The following is a 25,679-nucleotide window of genomic DNA, read 5'->3' on the forward strand; positions in this document are numbered from 1 at the left end:
CAAGGTAGTGACTGGGCTGGAATATCTTGGCTCCCAGCAGCTGATGGAAGAGCTGCTGCCCATGGGGAACCAGCAAAAAGCAGTGTTTCTGCCCACCTGGCTCAGAGGTGCAGCTGACACAGCCTGGTTTTGCCACACAGGTATTTTAAATTGTGCATGTGTGTCATGTACATGCAGCTGCCACGTGAAGCTCACATTTACATCCACATATTGGGCAAAAAGTCACACACACAATTATCCAGTGCATGAGTGCAGAGGTGGGCCAGGCACAGACCTGCAGACAGCTCTGAACTGGCACTGCTGAGCTCTGCCCAACCTCTGTGAACAAGATTAACATCTAGATGCCATCAGCCCCAAATTGAGGATGTCCACGTTCAGAATACAGCAGCTGAACAACCTCCATCAAGGCAAAAGGAGATGTTGGTTAGTCCAAGGCAGAAATCCATGTCTTTCTTTTGGTGGGTTCCAATCAATTCTTAAGCTTCTGCCTAGGACAGGAGTGAAATCCCAGCAGCTTCAACACCCCTGCTGGCCTGCAGGAGAGCTGCACGGGCAGTGCCACTGTGGGCCACCCCAACCAGCTTGTGGCACGTCCCCTGCTCTGCCTGGTGGCACCTACAGCACCACGAGTGGATTTCAGGTTGTCCTGGGCCTCTCTCAGCAATGTCCATGAGTGGGCAAACAGCAACCCCAGGGGAGGTGCCCTCTGCTCTGTGCCCATCAGTGTGTACTCGTTACAGCTCTCCAGAAGGGAATCCCCAAACCCCACCTTGGGATGGCGCCTTCCCCCATAACATCCACGATGTTCCCCAAGGACAAAATGATCACAATGACATTTAACCCCTCCTGATCAGGGCCAGACTCAAACCAGTCATCTCAGCAATGGCTGCACGTCCCATTAGCAGGTTTTAAACCCACGGTCCCAGTGGGTTTTATTTAAAACACCGTTACTGATCACTGGGTGGGCTTTTTGTGGTTTTTCTCTTTTTTTGTTTTCTTTTTTTTTTAAATACAGTCACGTATCTCTTTACCATATGAAAACACAGTTATATATTTTTCTTCTTTGTTTTTTTTTTCCTTTTTTTTTTTAGGGAAATGTCATCCTTTTTTTTTACAGGTTACAAATTCCTGAGTTTATACTGCACTTAACACAGTCTCCCTTCTTGAATGTTGAGCTGTTTACAGCATGCTGGCAATATGCACCATTTCCCTTACCATCTGTAATGCCAGATGTAGTAAAACTTCCATTTCAGTACAGTGAATTAGGGCCTCTATTGCATTGGTTTTGAATAGATGCAAAGACTTAGACCTGGAGGACTTGGAGTAATAGCTTTCCTCCAGTGACTGGTCATTTGTGCAGCATCTTTTATATTTGCCATGTTAATTAAGGGAAAACATCTTCACCATAATTTTTCTTTTACTAAGAGCTCACTGGGAAACATCTGAAATGAGGGAATCCTAGTCTAAACACTGAAGTTTAAACTGCAAACTTTCTTAAAGAAACACTCCTTTGAAAGACATTGTTCTTTTAATAAGTCCAATACACGGTATATACAAAAGCCCCTACTAGATATATATATATGTGTATGTATATATATATATATATTTATATGTGGAATGCATTCACTTTTCTGTGTTCACAAATATTTTAATGGTGAAATGTTAAGTCTTTAATCTGTTTCTGGCACCAAAATGTCTTTGTTCCTCATCCACTTTTGTTACTCGAAATTTATCTGTGAAGAGCTAGCGGGGAAAAAAAGAAGGATTTTGCTTTTTTTTTGTTTGTTTTTGTTGAATGGTTCCCTATTGGGATTCTCAGCCAGCAGTATAAAGTTGCTAATGTGTTGGGTACAACTTTAAATCCTCGTTATAATCATGTGTTCCTTGGAGTAGGTAAGTCAATAACTATAGGTGGATTAAGTGGCTGGTAATTCACAGTGCACACAGATGCATTCACATAGGTAGTGGTTCCATCAGCCATGACACCATAACCTACAAAGTAAGAAAAACTCTGGTTACTCTCATTATTCATTATTATCTTCTTCATTTGTCAACTATTCACCTTTACCACACAATGGTAAGTGCCACATTTATCACTTAGAAGGAATTTAAAAATTCTCTTGGTCCCCTGGAAAAACCCATCTTTGTCCTACAGAACTTTTTGCCATCTTTTAAATTGTGTAAGAAAAACAAAACAGCCCCTCACTAACCAGTGGCAATAATCTCTGGCAGCCAGCTCACCAAACCTCCTTAGAAAGAGAGAGACTTTTCTCTGCAAAGCTTTCTTTCTTAAGACTATTTTAGTTCTGGGAAGAATGAGAAGATAGATCTTAGGCATTGAAAAAAAACCGTCCTTCTGATCATTTAGGTTTCCAGTCATCAATGCAGCAAACTTTGGGCAATTTCTGCCCAGTGTTGAACATAATTCAAGCAAACAATGAAGAAAAAGCATTGCTTGGCTCAAGGGAAGTGTGTGAGCATGTGCAGCTGGGCAGGATTTGTCTATAGCAGCAACTCCTTCTTCCTGTGTGTTTGAAGTTGTTAACCGATTTCCATCAAATTTGATGGAAACAGTACCTTTTTTCCATCAAATCTGATGGAAAGACACTAAAATTCCTGCCCAGGGAGAGAAAAAAAATGGCTTTATTAATGCACTCTCTAACAGACAAGGTGAATTCATAATCCAAGACACCATAACATTTCCACACAACTGTGTGTCTCACCAGTGGTGGAAAAGCTTCAACCACATCTCATGTCTGGCCAGACACCCAAGTCAAACAATTCCAGAGCTAAATATGCAGAAAATCAAACTTCCAGCCCTAATGCCTGCAGAAATACTGTGAAATGCTGTTTCGGAAAGTGAAGAAGAAGCCCTTCAACTGGTGTTTTGAGAAAGCAAAAGCTCTCCATTGTAAAAAATCTTTTAATGAATGACCAGGAAGAAACATAAGCTTGATTACACTAAAACTAAAAGCTGGACGTTGGAAACTTCCATTGAAATATTTTGATCAATATGAAAAATTCACAATCAGAAATACAGGATTTGGGAGGAATCACTTGATAGAAAGTGTTTGTATTAAAATTCAATCTCATTGTTAGTGAAGTTCCTAGGGAAATGTATTTGTTGTTACATACACTGAGATCCAGCTATTCAAATCCCAGGTACCTGGGACCCTGTGGTTTTTTCTGAGTGCAATTTTGTGTCTTACAGAACCATTGGCAGTTGCATCATTTGCAAACAAAGAAACAGTAGCCAAAAGCCTTTTTTTTTTTTGTGTGTGTGTTCCTTAAAATACCCTGAATAATGCAGGGCCTCCTAGACTCTCCATGGAAAAACCACACTATAATTAGGGACTAGGGAGGGAAGAAAACTCCGTCAGGTTCCTGTCACAGACATTTCTTTAAGCCAGTTTCTGTTTGCCACAGAAGAATTGGTCTGTGCAAAACACAGATTAAGCGTTGCTGCTGGGACTTCGTGTCTTCTTGGCTACTCATTTGAAGATTTGCTGGAAGATTCCTAATGCTGTGGCTTTCACTCCTGTCCTACTGCCCGCAGAGTTTCCTTGGCCATGACCTCAGCCAAGGATTGGCTGTGATGGGAAAACCAGGATTTTAGTCCCTGCCATGCTGCTTGTCACTTCCATGGGTGCATCAGCAGGAAACCCATGTGCAGAGGTATTTTCTTGGCAGACACGGCAGTGCAGAGGGGGGAATAGGGAAGAAACATCTCTTCTAAGCATCCCTTCCCCCCAGATGTTCAGTAAATGACTGCTGCAGATGTAGCTTTGCTCACTCAGAGGAAGAACTCATCTGTTCAAATCATGAATTCTCTCCACAAAGTACAGCTTCGTTTGCACAGGCTGCCTGCAAAGGGAATTCTCCTCTGCAGAGACTCAGCATCCCACTGCAAAACAGGCTATGCAGTTCTTGTTTTCTCTAAATTGTGATGGTTAACAAGAAGAATACCTTGTTTCTGTGCTTCAATACCTACTGTGCCAACTACATTATTTCACGAGTTTTCCCATTCCAGGGAGGTGCCATTCTCTTCCCTTGAGAGCAAAGCTGGGCTTGGTTTTAGCAGATGTGATTTTGTTTACCTGCTTGAAGCTTCATGGCTTGCTGTTTGCTTGGATCCCCTGCAACCCACTTGGCTCACAGTTTCTGAAATAGTGATGAGTTTGAACTGTATTCACCAGCTCTTCTGGTTGGAATATCAAAGATGCTCTAGCAGCATCATTTGTTTACTCTGTGATTTAACAGCACTTAGGACATTAACCAGGCATTAACAGAACACCACAGAGGAGAATGGACCAAATCCCTGAGCTGTAAAACAACGATCTGAACATCTTCTCCATCAATTTTACACCAGCACACCCTCTCAGCAATGTCCCCTCTAACGTGGGGTGAAAGCCCCCAGCAGCAAGCCAGGATGGCATTTCTTGGGAAGGGTGGCATTTCTTGGGAAGGGCAATATTTCTTCTCAAAACCAGGATGCCAGCTACTCCAGTTTTTCCATTTCTGCCCTGGTGAGACCTACAGAGATCCTACATCCAAGGCTGGAGCAGGCCCAGGAGCAGAAATCTGGCAGTAGGGCAGTACCTTCTCCTGCCAGTAAGTTAATATTGCCAAGGACTGAGCAGCTGATAAACACTTACATGCCAACGGGTTACCTTTTGCACAGCCCAGTGGTTTCTTCTGGGGGCACTGCTTGAAATCCTTGATATGTGAACAGGGCAGACAGCATCTACCTCTCCCTTTGCCTGGAGATGCACTCCTGCTGTCACCAACTTCAGCAGAGCATTTTTGGCACCATTTACCTACTTATGTGAAGGGAACTCATTTTTTTTCCAGCTAAATATCAAACAGTCAAGAGAACTGCTTTGTTTCATTTGGGCACCAAATGTTTCCCCTGCCAAAGCAGCTAAATGCATCAATAAATATCCTGGAACTCCTACACAAGGCAGTGGTGACATCCCTCTTGATTCCAACTTCATATATGCACTTTATTGTACAATCTTGAAGCTTAAGCCTTACAAGCACCTCTCAAAGCATTCCTACCCATTTTAGAACCACAGAAACTGCAACCTAGAGAGCTTATATGAATTATCTTAAATCACAGATTCAGCTAAGGAAAATGCAATCCATCAGTCCTAATATTTAGTAACCACTGGGCTTGAGTTCTTATTTTAAAATTCACAGTAATCCTCCCTGTGAAGGAAGCATCGCCCTGCTTCATAGATGTACAAACTGAAAGAGAAGCTGAAGTACAAATATTGAAATGGGGGTATCAGCCAACATGCAGCTAAATATGTATCTGAATTCTAGAATTTCAGACATTCGAGTTTGAAAATGCTACTTAAACCTTCTGTGTTGGTGGTTTCTAAACATACATAGAAAGAAATGTGTTCTGACCTTCATGGATATGTCCAAAAACATGAAGCCTTGGCTGTATTCGTCTCTGGACCGTGTTCAGCAGCTCGACACATCCTACCCGTTGCATTTTCTTAGGAACCCAGTCTAGAAAACCTTTGGAAAAGAAAGGAAAGCTTTAAAAGGAGACAGGTAATCTGCAGTTGTGCTGGTCCACAGCATTTCTGAGATTTCATGGCTTTTCACAAGCAGCCCCAGAAGAACCGACGTGGAAAAAAACTGTGTTGGTAAATAGAAGAGGAAGGAAGGAAAAATACTCAAGGAAAACCATAAAAGCTCATCTGGATAAAATGAACTATGATAATCCTTACAAGTTGTTTTTCAAGGAATTAAAAAAAAAATCACTGCAATTCAAGCATTTTTTGCACTGCTGCAAATGGGAAAACTCAATGTTTTACTCATTTTTCTTCCTCGAAGAGGGTGAGGTGTAAAGAGCAGTGAGTCCAAAGTGAGTCTCCAGACAACCTAAACGAACATTTAGCTGTTTAAATCTAGTCCTGGGATCCGCTTTTTTTAAATGGAACACTTGACTGATGTAATGGAATCTGTGTTAATTAAAAATGGAATCTGTGTTAATAAAACTACATCACATTGAATCCCAGAGTAGTGGAACTCAGGTGAGGAACCTTCTGTGTGCCCAAAAAATAACACCCTCAGGCAAAACTGGTTTAACCAATTCATGGCACAGCAAGCCCCACTTGCCTAAACTTATGGACAGGAAGAGAAACTCAGGCCTTTTGCAGCAGATGTATTTAAGTGCTATATTTACTTGTACAAAGATTGGGTGAAAAATGTGTGTTTCGTATGAATACAGACAGAAATGTTACACCAACTTGCCTCTTTGTCTAAAAATACTGCAGGGGGATGTTTACTGCCAACTGAAGTCTCATGTTTTCCTTCAAAGTAGTACTATAAGAGGGATGTTGTTGTATTAGAGGGTTTGCAATAACCAATGTGATTTCTTTCTATTCTGCCACTGTCACCGGGCTCAAATTTGGAAACCTAAAAAGATAAAATCTTCCTGGTTTTATTCTGTCATTCTGGCATTTTCCCTGTGTGCCTGTCATTGCTTTGTGTCTCCTGCATTGCTGCAGTCCTGTGAATATATTGTGCCTTTAGCCCAGAGTTCCAGAGCCTGGACCTGGTTTTCACAGGTTTCCTTTTGATGTCCACTCAAGCATGGCTAAGCAGCAACCAACTGGCTTAAAAGCCCAGAACTGTGGTATTCAAGCTCCTGGAAAAGCTCTCAGATTTGCTGGAGCTTCAGGGTGGGTTCACACGTTGAGAAATATCTCTTTGGCTGCCAGTCCTTGAAAACCGGGCTCAAAATGCACTGTGGGGTTTTATGGAAATGGCCAGAGTTTGCCCTTGTGTCATAGTTAGAGAGCTAAGTCCAGTTTTCAGAAAGAAGTTGGGAATGCAGAGCCCTAAGTGCCAAAAAGAGGAAGTTCTGCTTGTGGTCAAAGACTTTTAATTCATTCAGATTGGTACCTTCCCCTGCTTGGCACCTGTGAGGGGGTGGACAAAGAGGAAGCCCCCCTGAATTACAGGCAGAGCAGAGAAACGTTCTGCTGAGTCCACCAGTCACTCACAGCAGGTCAAAATTCACTGCAGGAAACAAGAAGTATTTAAGATGTTAAAGTGCAGCCAGCAACTCCTCTGGAATCCAGTCATTCCTTTTTTTTTTTTTTTTTTTAGCATAAACATCTTATAACCGTAGGCTTTGTTCCTTCAGTGATTTGAAACAGTTAATTGTCAAAACGTCTGTGGAGAACACAAAGCCAAAAGTGTTTCCACTTCAAAAACTTCACAAACAAAAATCCATAAAATTAACTTCTCCATTAAATTAAGCATTATTTATGTTGAACATGTTTTTGTTTACATGCATTATCACCCTTCTGAAGCCTTCCCATATGTTTGCAGCTTATTATGTACACCTGACTACACAAACTAAGAATAATTGATTACACCTAGCTAACAATTAGAGTTCATCTTAGGGTTTTTTTAATGTTTGGTTACTTGAAACAGGTTTCTGCAGCTGTCAGGAAAGTATAAATCTTTGTCACAGACAATCAAGCAGACAGCTGCAAATGAAGACTTAAAGGTGAAATTAAATTAAAAACAAAGAAAAGAAAAGTGAACTTTTGGAAGAGAAAGAAAAGAAACACAAATGCAGATCTTTAGGAATCAGGGAAAATACTTTAAAAGTTATACTATACATAAAAGTGACAAAAATATGCAGATATGGAAACGAGCATTAGCACTGATACCATAATCATAAACACTGTATTTCGTAAGCATCTCTTTATTAATAATTAACGGGTTACTAATTAAATGGTCAATAATAGCTGTTTTAACCTTTGCTTTCTTATCCTGGGGGTTTCATCCCCAAACAGAAGAAAAAAAATTTGTTTTTTTCAGGTTTTTGTTACTAACTGAGAAACAAAGTCCATCAACTGGTGCTTCTGCATCTAAATCACACAATTTCAAATCTGTGGAATAATGTATTAATTAGTTTAGGAGGATGCACACTCTTGAAGTGAGGGAATGAGAAAGCAGCACAGAAAATGGATGATGGACAGAATTTAGGCAGCCCTGCTGGAGGAAAAACCAGAATTTGCAAGAGGACTGATTGCTATTTATGATCATTAGGAACAGCTCTGGTGATGCTGCCCAAGATCAGAACAACAATAATCAGCCTTCTGGTTAAAATAATTGGCTGGGAGGGTCAAGGAGGATCCTGTTTCCCAAAATGTCTGTGGACAGAGCTGGACAGAGCTACATAATGAGGAGGTTCCCTACATTAGGCAGAGTTCTGATTTCTTTTGAGTGTCATATATTTGTTGCCCTGGGTGTCAGGGAGAGCAACAGCTGATGGGTTCTGTGCCTGAGCCATCTATTAATGCATCAGTAAGAGAGAGACAAAGAAACAGGAACTTTTTTTTAAAAAAGGAGATTCTTGGAGGATGGTAGAAGATTAAAAATTAAAAAAAAAAAAAGAACAAATACTGAGACATGGAGATGGGGGGAAATTCACATTATTCCATTGCAATCAGTGGAGATGGGCAGCTCTTCCTCAGAATTACTATAATTATTAAATTACTTTTCAATTATTAAATATATCATTAAAGTACTTCTGATGAGTGAGGGAAGAGAAGCTCTGTAGAGGTTCTCCTCCCTCTGCTGGTCCCAGGGGCTACTGGAGAGGCCTGGTGGCTAAATTATCAAGGTGGTTGAAGCTGGATGGTGTGAACCCCTCTCTCCACTTTCCAGCACTGGATTTCAAGTGAATCTTTGGATCAGCTGAAGGTTGGAGGTTTTTTTACAGAATTTTACATTTTTTTACAGAATTTAAAAAACAATTCTGGAAGTGCTGAAGAAGCTTCTGCCAAACTTTGGAGCTGACACCTCTGGGTCTAAACAGTTAATTTCTGACATCCATGATACAGGTCCATATTAAAATCAGTCCATGGCATGAGACTCCACTTCGGTGAAGTATCAAAACACAACCCCTACTGTGAGAAACTACACTCACAGAGAGGTACTTCCCTCAGGATTAGTGAGCAGGGGAATGCAAACATGTCTTTCTAAAGAAAACAAAACACAAACCCTTAAGGTACTTTCTCCTCCAAGCTCTGAAAGGGAAGAAAGGGTGGAAGACAAGAGGGTTTTAGGGTCAGGAAACTGGGGAGACTAAAGGTTTAAAGAAACCAACTGCCTTCATTTCACACAAAGCACTCAGCAGAACACTTAAGTACATGCTCCGTGTTCGTGTCCATTTGTTAAATTAGTGAGAGTTAAACACACAGTCACATTAAATATAGATTGCTAGATGTTAAATTCATCAAAAAAACAGCCTCAAGCCTTTACTGGACAAGTTCATGTGATTATATTATCTCTGTTACAAAGGTAATTTCACAATTTTCTAGGAATACAAGAAATCTCTTGTGGCTTTTATATCACCTCTACTGATATCTGGAAAACACACATGCAAAGCTATTTCTTTTTGACCTGCTCATGTTGCCAGATTGTACTACAGGTAAACAACTCACCCATGCTGTCCAAAGAACAGGCAAACTATGGCAGCATTGGGGTTTGTGAGGCAGAAGGTTCACCAAGTCAGCATGGGGAGAAAAAACAGAGATTCTGGGTACTTGTTAAAGTGATAAAAAATAAGATCCTAATCCTGCATTTCTCTTCAAGCAGGCTCCATGCTTTCAATATAGTAGTTTTACCACTGGCAGATTAGACAGATGCACAGGTAAATGAGCCCCTGCTTATTTATAAAGCTCATTAAGGCTTTATGTGCTAAGGTTTTATTTTTTAAGCCATTATTTAATTCCCTACCATTGAGCACAGGTATCATAGACAATGATGAGCTGAAGTCCTGGTGCTGCTGAAATCAATATGGATGTTACTTTTGACTTTTTCCAGTCAGGACTGCACTTTGTTTCTAAGGAGAGCCAACAGTTACTGCACAATCATCCCAAACACAGCTAAGAGCACTCGTATTTTCTTACCGAGAGGTGGTCCATGTGTTATAAGAATATCTATTCCATCTGGAATAAGGTTCCATTTCTCTAATAGTGCTTGGCCTCGTGGAAGATTAAAGCCCCAGCCATAAAACCAAGGTTGCCTGCCAAGAGAGGAGGAGAATGTCTTCAGTGCTACTTCCATGTACTGGTTATCTAATTAAAACACTGAGATTGACTCTCCACTAGTGTGGAATTTGAAGACACAAACAGCATTCATTTTCTTCTTTGTGTGCACAGTAAACCCCTCTTTCCATACCACCAGCATTATTTAGCTTGGATGGCAAATCAGTGCAGTCCTTACCACTTTCAGCAGACAGTAAAATATTCACAGTATTCCTCTGACTACTTACCACACCTGGATACCAAGATCTCCATGTGTGGATCATCCTGCTGACTCCCACAACATTTAGAACACCTGCCTCAAGACACCTACATGTGAATATGTCTCACATTGGCTCCCATAGCATTTGGCCCTTATCCTGTGACCAGCTGGGCAAGGACAGCCCCTGGCACAGTGACAGATCCCTCTCCAAAGTCAGAGACATCCTCTGTGCTGCTTTGTTTCCCTAATTGGATGCATCCCATCAGAACAAGAATGCTGCTGCTTCTCTCACACATAAATTTCTTCTGTCCTCTGGTGTGTTGACTTGCTTTTAAGTAAGACTTTCCATATTCAGGATTTCTTATCAGACAGGCATTTACATTTTTTAAACCATATTTATGGAGCAGCTCATCGTGGAGCAGCGGGACTGTAACACTGCCAGTCAGAACACAATTTATCCACATCTTGCTATCCCATTGATTAAAAAAACTGTATTTCACACCAATTATATCACAATGTCAAATTATGTCTTGCTGACTAGGCTCCCATTCTAGGTCATAAAACTGAGGGGTTAGTTTTAGGTTGGAGATTTTATAATCTTTTGACAGATATCTTCTGGCCATGCCAATATCTGAAGAACAATGAACAGGCTGCTTTTCTTCCACAGACAAAAAGAGCCTCAACTATTGATGACTGAAAGGCTTTTTGTGTCCACAGCTCATCTAGCTCTTCATCACATGCCCTGGATAACCAAGGTCTGGAGAAAGAGCTGTCCAAGGAAAAAAAAAAAAGTGAAACCTTGTACATCTGCCACTGGGACCAGAAATATATCCCAGCCTCCAGAAGCTGTGAGGAGGGAGGGAGGTGAAGAAGGTGTGTGAAGAAGAGATGTTAACAGCACTAGCAATGAAGCAGAAATCTTGTTCTGAGTCATGTTGCTCAGACCAAGGCACTTGGCTAAGAAAAACCCACATCAGGGCTACAAAATCCCACTTTTCTGGTTACCTGTTCAAATCCTGGCAGCCTTTCCTCAGAAGAGGAACAGCACCTGGCTCACAGGCACGTGACTTCTCACCTTCCTGCTGCTGGGTGGTCTGGACAGGAGGCTCAGGGGAGACCTTATCCCTCTAAAATTTCCTGAGAGGTTGTAACCAGGTGGGTATTAGCCTCTTCTCCCAGATAATAGACAGGACAAGAGGAAACGGCCCCAGGTTGTGCCAGGGGAGGTTTGGATTGGGTATTAGGGAAAAATTCTTCACTGATGGGTCAAGCCCTGGAACAGGCAGTGGCTGAGGCACCATCCCTGGAGTTATTTAAAAGCTGTGTAGATGTGGCACTTGGGGACATGGTTTAGCAGTGTTAGGTTTATGGCTCAGTTCTCTTAACGGTCTTTTCCGACCTAAACAATCCTGGGATTCCAGTAGCTGGCTCACTCTGCAGTGACACTGTCACACAGAGCCAAACCTGGCCTGTGGAGCTTGAACAGCCCCTCTGTACACTCAGCTCACCACTGACAGGACAGGAGTATTTCTGTCACACAGGAATGCCCTGGGAATAAATAAACTGCAGTTTGTGGGGTGCTTGGGTGTTACAGAAGTGGGAGGCTTTATAAAAATACACAGTAGTCAGGCTTTTTCTAAACTCTCCACCCTCTCCTGCCTTGGGATTGCATTCCACACTTTACATGCCAAGGATCTTTCTTCACCCAGATGAAAACACTCCACTGTTTGGCAAATTGTCTGGAGGCCCAGAGCACGTTTTCCAGGAGCAAAATCTCACGGACAGAAAATATTTGCAAGGGCAAACAGGAGGCAAAAGGAGTGTCAGCACAGTAAATTATGTTTTTAAAGCCACTGACAGTGGATACACTTCCCTGCTCCCACCCATTGCTCACCCTGGTGCTGCTGGGCATGGGTAGATTTATTAGATTAGGAGAGATTAGATAGGTTAGATTAGGTAGATTAGATAAATTGGTAAGAGAAGAGTGCTAATAATGTCAAGGTGGTGGGTTCAATCCCTGTGTGGGCCAGTCACTTAAGAGTTGGACCCCCCTTGTGGGTCCTTTCCAACTTAGAATATTCTGTGACTCTGTGACAGGATCGTCCCCCAGCAGAACCAGCCCCGAGAAACAAAACGAGGGAAAAGATGGACTTTTCCCAAGAAGAAAAGGTCAAACCCCCACAGAATAATTACTTGAAGAACACAAGGAAGCATTTCTAAAGAGAAATCACCACGACTGTCACACGGGTCTCGCCACGAGTCAGCTCAACCCCGCTGAAACCCGAAGGACCACGAATGGCAGCCGCAGCTGGGGGAGGCTCTGCTTCCTCCACCAGGGCCACACCACGGGGCCACTCTGTGAAAAGCCCATTTCCCCTTATGAATAGGCATGATGTGCTTATTAAGACAAGCAGCACTTTCCCCCGTGCCTCCCTCCCTCGCTCCCTTTGTGGTGCCTGCAGCCGAGCGCGGGGCTGGTAAGTTATTCATGCTGGAGCTGTTCTTTTGTGAGGGGGAGATGTTACAACTTGTGTGATTTGCCATTATGCTGTCTTTTTGTGACAATCACGAGATGGGAAAGAAATGTCTGGAATATTTCTGGCAAAAAAATACACCCAAAGTCCAAGAAAGGATTGAGCGGAGGATGCTGGCATGCTTCACAGCTGAGAGAAGAAAGACAAATCACACACTTCAGTGCCCCCAAAGCAAAACCATCTTTATAAGCACGCAGGGATTTTATAAATCCCCAAGTCCCTTCTTCTGAAAATTTATTGCGAAACAGCCATCAAAGTTTCTGAGTAGGGAAAAAAAAACCCCAATCTTCTCTAATACCCACTAACAAGTCTGTGACCTGGATATCACACGAAGACAACTTGGTCTAGAATTTCCATTTCTGATGGAACCTGAGAGCAAAGTTAAATTCTTCATGTCAAGCACTGAATTTCTGCGTTCCCGCTTAGTGCTTACTCAGGAAAAGTAAAATATTTTCATAATTTATGTTTCAACAGTATTTTACATTTAACAAAGAAAATATTGTCATGTATGTTCTATAAGAGAAAAATCCGCTGTTTTCAAAAAAAGAAAAATAAACCACCGAGAAAATTCATTTGGCAATTTAAGACATACATCATTAATGTCTCTCACCTCTGAAGTGAAGCACTCCTGTAGAAATGTACTTTGATTTAGGTCTTACATTCTTAAAGCAAACAGCTAGAGTGTCTCCACACACTACTGAAATTCAATAGTATTATTATTTTTATAAGAATAATGCTTGTCTACATATAAGACTCTGGAGGGAAATACATCAGAAGTGAATTTGTTTACAGCACAATTAACCTTATGTTAAAAACATATGAACAAGTTTTTTCAGGTAAAATAATCTACCACACAAAAAGGGCTGAATTATCCGAGTTTGTGGGAGCAATCGGATGTTGCTTTATGTACTGAATTTCTATCTTTCTGTTCTAAAGTAACCATTGGAATAATTTTCTTACAGAATGATAGTTGCTATGACAACCATAGCAAATTTTCCTTTTCTGAAACAGATGTCTCATTTAGTTGAAAATTAGAATGTGAAAAACCCATGGGAAAAATTAATTCAAACTTTAACAGAACACTGACTACAATGTAATCTCTTATAGGTTAACCCCTTAACATCTCTCTGCACTCTTCTAGTAACCTTCTCATAAATTCTAATTAAACCAGCTTAACCTCCTAGAAATGACCTTCTTAGCTATCATTAGCACTTTAGTTGTCTTTGAAAGGATCACTTCTGTTACAATAGTAACAGAAAAAAGTCACACTAAAAAAATAATGGTCAAACATATTACCACTTTAATTACTTATTAGTTCTTTTTTTTCTTTTATTCAGCTACTACTGGAAAGAGCCAACACGCAGTCCAAGAATTCTTTTGTCATTTAAATGGGACGTAACTTGGTTTCACATGTGATCTGCCATAAAGGGTGATGCACCACACAGATCTCACCTGTCATTTACCTGAAAACTGAAGGTTTTCCATTCTCAAAGCACCTCAATCTGCTCAGCAAAGACACACACAAAAAAAAAGGATACTTGATGGGGGGAACTATCAACGTACATGGATTTTTCTATTACAAGCAATAAGAGACTGAAATTTGATTCTCCATTACCTTGATTAGTAGCAAAAAATGCAGGATTAAGCCACAATGTGCAGATCATTGTACATCCTAATTTCTACAGTTTCCTACATTCTTCTTACTGTTATAACTAGCTACACTCCTGTGAACATGGGTATACAGCACTATATACAATATATACCTTCCTTATCTGCCTGCTGTTCACATTCTTCAGGTGTTCACATTTTACATTCCCTATCACGTGAATTTAGCTGAATTTACTCAATTTTGCCTTTTTAGCCTTTCCTCAGTAAGTAACTAACTAGTTTACTGAGTTGCTTTTTTCCTCTACTTTCTCTCCAAGCAAGGATTCACAAAACCTTTTTTTTTCCCTTTTTTTCAGTGGGTTATTGGCCATTTCAACATCTAAAGTAGTTGTGAAATAACACTCATCTTTCTGTCTTTTCTTCCTCCCACAAGAGGACAATCCAAAGCAGGCAGGGACAAAAGCAGCTCTCAGGTCACAGGTGCTAAGAATAATTAGGAGGGCATTGTTTGCTTATGGGCTTTGAAATATTATTCAACATCTTGGCATCTGAGCCAACGGCACAACTGAGGCCTAAAGGAAAACAGGTTTCAGAGGTTTTGAGGAGCATGAGGAGATTTATATTAAGATTAACTTCCATGTGAGAGAGACAAGGGTGGTGTGATTTTAGAGACCAAGTATGAAAGCAGTGTACAGAAAGAACACAAAGAAACTTAAATTCACTCATTCATAACATTGGAACCAGTTCCTTTTTAATGAAGTCTGAGGCTTTATACTTATAACTAATAAATGCAAACTCATCTCATTCCATTAAACTCAGATCCTCTATCACTCTCCTGGCCATCACAGGCAACATTCCTTCCATGGGGAGGGAAGTCTGCTGAGTTTATGCCTTACTTGCTTTGCATCCAAGGTTGTCACTCTTGAAACTCTGAATCAAATTAAATTATTGTTTTCACAAAAGGAAGGGAGGATAAAAATCAAGACTGTGGTCCTTTTGTCATTAATTATTTCTTTTGCAATTTGAGTTGATGAAATCATTCCTCTTTTGTTTAGGAAAGGATTTCATACATCTCTGACTGGAAAGAAGAAAGAATGAGCTGTGACTAATAGGAACCAATATTTCTAAACATTAATCTGTTATAAAACAATGAAAAATGAAATGAAATCTCCTTTATCTTCGTAACAAGAACACAAGAAGGTACCAGGTAAGGAGAAAATTTAATGAAAGACTGAATTTAAAACACACCAACACCAAATGTAAATAGTTTATCTCATTCTGCTGGAAGGCACATCATAATATCCCATCTGATTTTTTAAAAAAAATAATAAAATAACCAAAACAAAGAAAGGTAAAAGCTGATTTGGAATAATCAGTCAAAAGATTCAGTGCTGGGGGTACAGATGTAGAACTGTACAGACTTTCAGTCTCATTTTAAATGTAAAACTTGCCTTGAATGGGCCAACCTGTAAGGAAAAATAATCTGAGGCCCATCTATGCAGGACATCTTTGTGGTTATTCACTGTTAGATGACCAGGCAGCTAAAGAAAAAAGAATGTTCTCCCACACTTCCCACTCCAGTGTTTCCTGGAGTCCTCTAAGAACAAGAGGTTTGCTGCCTGAGGAGATGGAATATCCCTTGGAATGGAGATGCTACACTTGTGGGGTCTTTTTTTTTCACAAGGAGGGACTCTCCTGGATGAAACATGACTAAAATATAGGATATGTAAAAGGTGCACTGAGAATCAATAAAAAAGGCCCTCACAGTAGCCACTTCTCAGTTTAGTAACTTAGCAGGTTTACATTCTTTTCTCCAAATACCAGGAGTAATTAGGCCATATGGACTAACTGGCTGCCAGTTCTTTTCCAATTTTCCTTCCTTTTTATTATTTTACCTTTTATTTTTTTTTTTTTTTTTACTTAGCAAATTCCTAGCCATTTTGAGTTAAACAAGCATGAAAATGCTTCCAAGAGTAATAAATTAATACGACATGTGTGCATATATGCATGAAGTGTATTATTTTTAATGTTTTCAATTTAGCAACAGACAAACTTACTTCTTGTTTGAAAAAGCACATACTGACACTTCTACCTGAAGTGAACAAAATCCAAGCAAAGTTCCAAATTCATGCTTTCCTGCAGTCCTAAATTCAGTCCACAGTGGTGGAAAGCAGCTGCTTCCATACAGCTTTCTGTATCAAAAAGGTACAGGTTTAACCCTGGATGCTCCCTCAGCTAGCCAGGAATCTGAGATACCTTAAAAAAAAAAGTACTTATCTGATGTAAATTACATCATTAGAAATATTTGACACTTACAATTGTAATATTGGGAAAGCTTTGTCTGGACTCAGGAAAAAAGGGGAGTTTACAGCCTTTGGAAGAAGCCCCTCAGGACCACAAGGATGTTGTGAGGTTGTGCAGGGAAAAAATCAGAAGGGCCAAAGCCCAGGTAGAACTTATTCTAACTACTGCTTTGAAAGACAATAAAAAATGTTTCTATAAATACATCAGCAACAAAAGGATGGCCAAGGAGGATCTCCATCCTTTACTGGATGAGAACAAGGAAGGGGGAAAAGGCTGAGGAACTCAATGACTTCTTTGCCTCAGTGCTAAACAGTCAGACCATTGTCCTCAGCCCCTGAGCTGAAAGACGAGCACAGGGATCTTAGAAGCTTTTTCCAACCTAAAAAACTCAATGATTGGCTCCAATTTACTTTCCTAGCAGTGAAGAAAATCCTCATTTTAATTCCTCTTAAACAATGCTAATTTATCGAATAAAATAATTTATGAACAGCAGTTCCAAAGGAAGTGTTCTGATGTTAAACAGTTTCCCAACAAGTGGTAAATTACTTTTTCCTCTTAAGATCTGGTCAGGGAAAAGAGAAGGAGCTCAGGCAGCTGTGTTGCAGTGAGTTCCTGTGATGGTGGCTCTATTTACAGTTTTTCAAGTGGAGCACAATATAAAGCCACCATCCCCTTCTTGATGTAGTAGCTGTGTAAAAACCCGGGGTAAAATGCAGATATTCAAGCTGCTGTGAAGCAGAGAGGCTGATTCTCACCAGGTGTAAACGGCTCAAAAGCTGGTGGAGCCCTGCCAAGTTACTCCAGCTGAGAATGAGCTCGGTGTAGATCCGCTCCAAACCAGCCAGCTATTTGTGTTTCTCTTGGAATGTGGCCAAAGGGCTCATGGAAGTACCCAACTGTGTTTACATCTTTGAAACATCCCGAAATTGCCGCTGTCTGAGACTACACACCAGACTACAGATAGAGCTGGGAGTCCTTTTGTTCAAGGGGGAAAGAAAAAAAAAGGTGGGGAGGGGAAATAGCACCAAAACAACAACAACAAAAAAAGCACTTGAAACTTTAAAATCGGCTCTGTCTCATAAAATTAAACTTTCCAGCAAATGCGAAAAATAAAGAGAAAACTGCTGGGGGGGATTGCAATTTCACTCTTGTGGTTTATGAACTGCAGGAAAGTGAAGCCAATTCCCTGTAGTGAGATTACAGGTCTCCTCTTCTATAGGTCTTAAATTAAAAACCAGCTGAATCCAAAGTGAGCTAGTTTACTGGATCAGAGGATTCAATTATTTCTGCTAAGTAACTGAATGTGAACTACTTCCTTTTAATAATACACAACTAATAATTACTGCCCAAGAAAGGAACTTTTTTCCTAGCAAGCTAATTAAACTAAAGCAATGCATTTTTCAACTGCTCTCGAATTTATCTAAAGTGAGAAACACTGCAAAGCAAAGAAATGCAAATCCCCACTCACATACAGAAACGTAAAGCCACAGAATGTTGCAAGAAACTGGAATGGCCCAAAAATGTTGCGTTGAAATCAACATAATTTGTGGTCTACACAGGTATTCCTAGGACACAGTGGAGGAACACAATTGCAAAGTGGATGCAAAGCACTTTTGGATTCATTTACTGCTTCAGCTCCCCCTGCAAGAGGTCACTGTGAAATGTGTTACAGAACTGATCCAGATCCCTCACACACAGAAGTAACCAGGAGGTGTCTAATTTACTGATTTTCCTCTATTGTGACTCCTCTAGGACTGAGCTGTTCCAGACTCCTCAGCCCCAGGCAATGCTTGGAAGAAATTTTATCTGAGAGAAAACATTTTCTGGAACGTTCGTTAACAGGAAAAGAAAAAAAAAAAAGATATTCTAAACTGCTGTGACTTTAAAAAAAATCCCCTGGGAAATGGTAAAATCAGATTTCTCAGGAGTGGCTAATAAGTAGGATTTATTGCCTTGGTTTGAATGGGATGATATTTATGGACTACAATAGGTGTAGTTCAATCTACATTCTCCATTCACATGGAGAACTATTTAGTTTATAATAATTAATAACAGTTTAGTTTATTTAGTTAATAACAACTATATTCTTTCAACATGGTATAGAAAATTCACCTGGAGTTGAGATATTTTTATGTTGTTCCACACACATTTTTAAAGCAATGTTAATGACTCTTGCCAATTCATTGCAGTCACTTAATTTGTATGAAAACATTCATTAAAGAGGCCTCTCCTGGATTCAGGATGATTGCTCACAAAAGCAACAGCACCTGTATACCCAATATCTGCTGAATGAGATTCACACTTTCTATATTCCCAAGTCATGCAAAAAAAAAAGAAGAAAAACACTTTCCCAGGCAAATTTATTACATCAAATGCACCAATTTTAGCAAAAAAAAAAAAAGGAGAAAAATGATCCAGTGATCTGTTCCTGATGTTAAAAGAGCCAGAACGATGCACCCTTAAATCTCACTTTCTGCCACTGGAAAACCTTTCACACTTCAGGAGTTCAGCATCATTCAGCTCTCCCCACCACTTTCCCCGAACAGCTGAACTTAATAGATCAAAATCATTTTGCAGGAAAACCCATGCTTATGATCTTCCATATGCTGCAAACTAAACTACAGTGCATTGTGGTTTTTAAGTGTTTTTAGGAGCAGCACTTCCAAAAGGGAAAATGGTTTCCTGTAAGTATGAAAGAGGAAATAAAAACACCACTCCAGCACTCTGTTAAAATACAATTAAACCAGTATCTATGTGCCTCAGGCTGATAATTAATATATTTTTACTGGATGATGAACTTGGCTTTCTCTCTTCTGAACATGCTGCCATTTCTTACACATCTGTCACAACTCACCTACCTTTGAATGCCTGAAATAAAACACCCTCAGCTTTCTAACCCTAGTAATGCAGCCACATCAGGCGGGTTCAGATGCCAGATTTCCCTCAAAAATGTCTGAAACTCGAGATGCCTCAATTGCAAATAATGAGAGGAGTCTATTATTCCCACTCATGACTTTCATTTTCTTCAAGGAACACCTCAGTCTACCTAATTTAGGTGGTCATTTACTCACTTCTATTGCCTGCCTTAAAGCCACTAATTAAAAAAGCTCCAAATAGTTCCCAACTTTAACAATCAGGCAACACCCACCACTTTTAAAACACATTTATGAGCAACCAAACCCAAGCATTCTCCAATACATCCACATCCAGGATTTCTGCATTTGTCCATAAAAAACTGTAGCACTGACAGAGCCAGATATCAAAACAAGTCACCTGCTCTAAAATCTGCTTAATCTGAAGTTTGCAAGAATTTTAGAGGGGTATTTAATTGCCTCAGACGACTGTACAGAAGCAAGTGCACCTTGGTTATTTGTGTTTTTATCTTCTGACAGAGTGAAGGTGCAGAAAGAAGAGAACGTAAGAGGATCAGGTATTTTACTTAGAAAAACTTCTAGTATGGTTTTGTCCAGTAACACAAACTTTGAGTCTCTATGTATTTTAGTCATAGAGACACTGAATAGGGTTTTTCTGCAGATCTGAAAGGGGGCATAAAAAAAAGGATCAGAGCAGTCACTTTGAGGCAGAAGTTCTTGTTTTGTGTGTGAATTTTACAGGGAGTGAAACCCACAGTAGAACAAGTATAACACTCCTGCTCCCAACTTGGGAGGTATATTATATTAAATCAAATCGATATTTTATTTTAATACAGTTTCATTTTAATTGATGTTCACCTCAATGACTGTAAAGATTTCTACCAGGTCTGGGAAAATAAACATGAAGCGATTCATCACTGGCAAAACCAAAGCGTGTCCCTCTCGTGGAATGAATCTATAAATCTTTGCTACATTATTTTACTGATGGAAACTGAGTTCAGTGAGGAATGAAAGAGGCTATTACAGCTGTTCTTGAGAAGATGGAGGTGGAAGGGACTGAAATGGAGACCTTGGGAATGGGTGGCCTGGAGTCTGTGTGGGACAAAAATAAGGAGAGAAGCTCCAAAAACCCCAGAGTCCAGCCCAGGCACCCGTCACTGCAGGGAAAATGGTCACAAATGCCACTCTGGGCTGATATTAATATTTGCTCTGCCATCTTCCCTGACTGGGAAATGAAACTTTCTGGAGCTCCAGAAGGCCTTTAACAAAAGAATGAAGGAGGAAATGAGAATACATAGACACCAGGAAAAAAATCCTAATTCTGCGAAAAGAAAAATGAGGGGTTCTGTTTCCCAGGGATAGAGCCCTCCAGATAATCAAAGCCAAGTAAAAATCCACCATCTGGGTAATGAGTCTGGAGACAATCTCATCCTAAAAGGCTTCTTTAAGCTAGCCAGGCCAATATGTCATTTAGAATAATGAAATTGTCACATGTTTGCAAGAGGGCTTTGACTGTCCTTTCCTTTCACACATGGTGGAAAATGAAAAAAAGTGCTGGAGAAGATAAAATGCTCTCCAGCACCCTTGTATGGCTGTTTGGAAGCAGGAGGACCAAAGTTTCTCCTGCAGTTGTGTACAGTTCTTAGAAGGATTGTGGAAATTCAGTGGCTACTGCCACTCGTACTTCTCTTGCTCTATCAAGTAAAATGTGTCTTATCCAGTCACTAATGCACAACAATCCACCTCCTAATAGAAAATGCCCCTGGAATTCTTGCCATTTTTCCCAAGATCAGAGCAAATGCACAACTTTTCCATAAATCTGAGGTGGGGGTGCAACATCAGACATCGGAGGAACAGCCACTATAAGCTCTGCCAGACACAAAGAGCTTCTGATTATTGATCAGGGGGCAGTTCATTAGTGTTTAGGTCTTATCATTAGTTACTGCACAAAACAGGTGAACAGAGAGACAAATTACTCACTGAGCTGTAAAAAACCCAATGGGAAAAAAACACATGGCAAGGCAGAGTGAATTACTGGAGCCTTTTACAGCAGAGGTGGCAACACTCAGGATCCCACACCCGAGTATGAACCTCAAAGATGTGTTCTCATGTTGATACATAAAAGCACATGCACCTTTCTGGGCATTTATTTTTACATGGCAATTCTGAATATTGGCTGTAAAAGGAATAATATAGACTTGACTCATTCAGCAAGCACAGCAGATCTTGTGCACTGATTGCATCAGGAGTTTTTCGTGCAAAAACAGTGTGTAATTGTGCAATTAAAATCTCTAGCAATGCAGAAACAAAAGTGGATGGTGTAGTCTGCCTCCAATCCAGCTTCAGCTAACACTAAAACTCTTACCTGCAAGATAAAAACACTTTGTGGGGTTATGAACTACAACAGAAGGCTGAAAATCTATGACTGAAATACTCACTAATCATGTACTAATATGGTTTCGTGAATGATGACATCACAGACATAGGACAGAAACCTTAAAGGATGGATCCTCTGCCACCTCTCTGGTATTCCTGTTTGCTTTATTTGTACTTTTATGTTACCATTTTTTTCTCTTACTGAAAAATAAATGAAACCCCTCTGGAAAACGGCTTCGTCTTTGGGAAGGCCTAGCAGCCAAAATAACATTATATGGAATTAATATACATAATTATATTGGCTATTCTATCTGCTTGACTTTTCTCACAGCAGTTCAGAACAAACAAGGGTGTTTAAAAGTACTTCCCAACCAGCTGCTTTTCCATTTTACAATAAGTGCTCCTGAGGAACTAAAGTCTTCTGTTTCACATTCACAGCAGCTACAGCTAATTTCTACACGAGATTTGTTCTAGGTCTGTGAATATGAGCTGGGTTTTGCTGGGATGAAACAAGAGTGCATCTTCCTGCTACAAAAAAATATAAAAATCAGGGTGTCCTGACTGAAAAAGACCCAACAGGGCTACACTAAAAGGGAATGCATTAGGAAGAGCATTCCCAGCAGGTCAGGGAGAGGATCCTCCAGGAAGGTTGGACCAGATGACCCACTGTGGTCCCTTCCAACCTTCTAAGTTATTATACTTCTTTTCCTTATCATCTGTACTGATAATCTGTGGTCCAAGATACCAGTGCAGCAAATACTAATTCCTAAGTAGCTGCTTTAGTGCATTGCAAACTTGCATTTCAAAATGACTGCTCAATGACAAGACATGCATAATTAACATTTAAGACTGTTAAATTTTTGTGAGTGAGTAGAGGCTCGATCTGGCACTTGAAATCTTGCCTTTGAAGCCCAGGAGAGTCAGAGAACTGGTGTCTGAGACAAAACAGTGTCCCATTTCTTCTGTGCAATTAAAAACAACCACTGAGTTTTAGATAATAACAGAGGACAAAATACCCAAGTGCTATTAAAATATTTAACCACACACAAATGGTACGTATTTAAAAGACCTTAGAGACTGACATGTTATGCAAACCAGTAGAGCTCTCATGGTTTAATTTGCAACTAAAACATGAACATTTTAGTACATTAGTACAATCTAATGTGTATATAGGTTATAGATATATGTGTGTGTATGTGTTTGTGTTATAGGTTATATATAAAAATGCAGATGGCTACAGGTAAAAGACAGTAAGTTAGTGCTGGTTGGCCCTCACTCAGACCCTACTCCAGTGTTCTCAAAGTCCTTTGCAACTACTGATTAACCTGTTTTATGCATCTCAAGCTTCTAATTATTTATAAAAAGGATGAAGTAACACTGATTAATTATAAAAAGGATGAAGGTCAGCACTGTAACCAGAAATGGAAAGGCAGGATTTGGGGCCCCACTCTTTTAGGTTCCAGATAGCTCACCTTCTAAATGTCATGTGTGGACAGCACACCTAAACTGTAATCTGGAGTTCTTCAATTAAACAAAACCACTCAAAAAGGTAGATGTGTATTTTTTCAAAGGCAGGAAAATTACTGTAGGATACTAGACAGGCAACTGCTTGAAATTTAGCTTTGAGTTCTGAGATCTTAAAGAACTCTAAATTTTGAAGTCTTCACTACGCCCATAAGCACTTTCTAAGGGACTGGCTTTATGATGGGAGGGCAAAAAAAGAATCACCACAGAAAGTTCAGCACATTTCTGTGGTTTTGTAGAGCTTACATTACCAGGGTATAGAAAGAAACTGATTTCCCAGAGAGGCTGTGACAAAGCTCTCTTTTTAGGGTGAATGAAGCCCAGGGACAGAAAGAGCTGCTGAAGAACAGTAGTGATCAGCAGGCACAGACGTGTACTACAGCCTGAAATCTAGCAGACAGCTAGTTTAACCCACACAAAAGAGCTGCTTCTCTTCCCAAGTTTTCTGCCTGGTGGGTTGTCTGATGGGACTTTGCTACTTCTGCATCTGCTGCTCTGATGGATTAATGACAAGCCACTTATTACTGCTATTATTGTCAGTGTTGATGTTTCCACTGGACATGTCACCAGCTGGCATGGCAACTTCATTCAGCACTGCCTTACAGCAAGCAAAAAAATCTCCCAGTTTGGCTGGAAGACTTTCATCAAGACTTTTTCTCCCATATGGAGTAAGCAAATATCTTCAAAAGACCTTGCAACACTCATCTTCCAGGACCATAAGGGGGTGGGAGATGAGTTAGCAACGCTGTGAAACATGTAGTGTGGAAGTTGAGATATAACCTGAAGTTGCATAAAAGATGGAAAGGAAAGCAATCTTTTTTTTTTTTTCCATTGAAGAACAGGTCATGGCAGATAGCTCAGACAACTTGTGCAGCGTGACAGAATTTGTGCACAAAGGGAACGTGGCAGATCTGATTTTGCAGAAACATTATTTATGGGTTAGTGGGTGGACAAAAGTTTCCTCAACAGATTTTTGCAGATCTAATCATACACAGAAAGTTCAAATGGCTCCCTTTAGCCTCTACTTAGTGCTGCTTTATAGATAGTGTTTTGCTTTAATTTAATTTCTCTAGACTTTTAATAAGACTTTTGGTACTTTAGTGCCTGGAAAATTATTCCTGACACTGGAAATATGGTGCCTTGGTTATGAACGCTGCAATGAAGATATGAAGTTGCCAGACATATTGTAAACAGAGCATAATTACACTATTTAGAGTTGAACATCAAAATGGGAAGAGATGCCAAGTGGCATTTCTCAGAAGTTAATATTGGGACTGATACCATCTAATATCTTCCCAAATAATTTGGAAAATGAAGTAAAGTGCACGCTGACTGCAGACACGGGAGATGCAAGAGGAAGATGAACTACAGCACAGCAGGTGGGGAGGTTGAAAAGAAGAACCAGGAGGATCTGGAGATCTGAGAGGGAGAGAGAGAAGGGTGCACTTAAGAGGGAAACTATTTCATGTAGAATAATAAGCTTAGAGAAAATTAACACCCATCTTGAGCAACCAAATGGGAAAACGCCAATTTTCATTAAAAAAAAAAATATATCCAAGAGATTTCACAGTTTATTCACACTGAAACTTCACATTGGGGTACATGCATCAGGTTTGACAACTTGTTTGCTACATTTCAGCCTGATGTGATTTTAAAAGGAAGAATAACAGATTCCCTTCAAAACCTGCCTTTTAAAATGCAGTTTGACTTATTTTAAACGTATACCAAATGCTCAAAAAAGACCTAATTTACAGTCCTGTTAGCAGAAATAACACAGAGTAATGTATCATCAGGAAGAGACACAGAAGCAGCACATACAAGGTCCAAGGTGGAAGTCAGGAAGCCAAAATCCAAGTGTCTGATACTGTCAAGGAGTTCTAAGTGTCCACTGTGCAGCAGAGCAAAACCCATGAAATACACTGATTTTTTGACTTTAGAAACTCAGCTGTACCTTGGAGAAAGCTATTACTCTATAAAGGAAAGATTCTGAGGGATTTTTTTTTAAAAAAGGCCTTCACAAATGCTGAAATAAGTTAAATGACTACTGTATACACTAATGAACCTTAAATATTGTCTGTAAATCAACCATAAATATTACCTGTAAATTATCTATCACCTGCAAATTATCTATTCAACATTATCTGTAGGATGGAAATTGCCAAAAGGATGTACC

General features: G+C 40.1%; 1 protein-coding gene across 4 annotated transcripts in view; it reads right to left on the reverse strand.

Moving 5' to 3' along the window:
• Window positions 1-1,005: 1,005 nt before the first annotated feature.
• MPPED1 (metallophosphoesterase domain containing 1) overlaps window positions 1,006-25,679 on the reverse strand; it is a 56,523-nt gene continuing 31,849 nt past the window's right edge. For all 4 annotated transcript variants that reach the window (XM_017826683.1, XM_017826682.1, XM_017826684.1 and 1 more), the window contains exons 5-7: window positions 9,951-10,066; window positions 5,413-5,526; window positions 1,006-1,992 (exon numbers count right to left, since the gene is read on the reverse strand). In XM_017826683.1, coding sequence (XP_017682172.1) covers window positions 1,874-1,992; window positions 5,413-5,526; window positions 9,951-10,066 — 349 coding nt within the window. In that variant the 3' untranslated portion in view covers window positions 1,006-1,873. The remainder of the gene's footprint in view (window positions 1,993-5,412; window positions 5,527-9,950; window positions 10,067-25,679) is intronic.

The sequence above is a fragment of the Lepidothrix coronata genome, unplaced genomic scaffold, assembly GCF_001604755.1.
Source record: "Lepidothrix coronata isolate B3197 unplaced genomic scaffold, Lepidothrix_coronata-1.0 Scaffold129, whole genome shotgun sequence".
NCBI classification, from domain to species: Eukaryota; Metazoa; Chordata; class Aves; order Passeriformes; family Pipridae; genus Lepidothrix; species Lepidothrix coronata.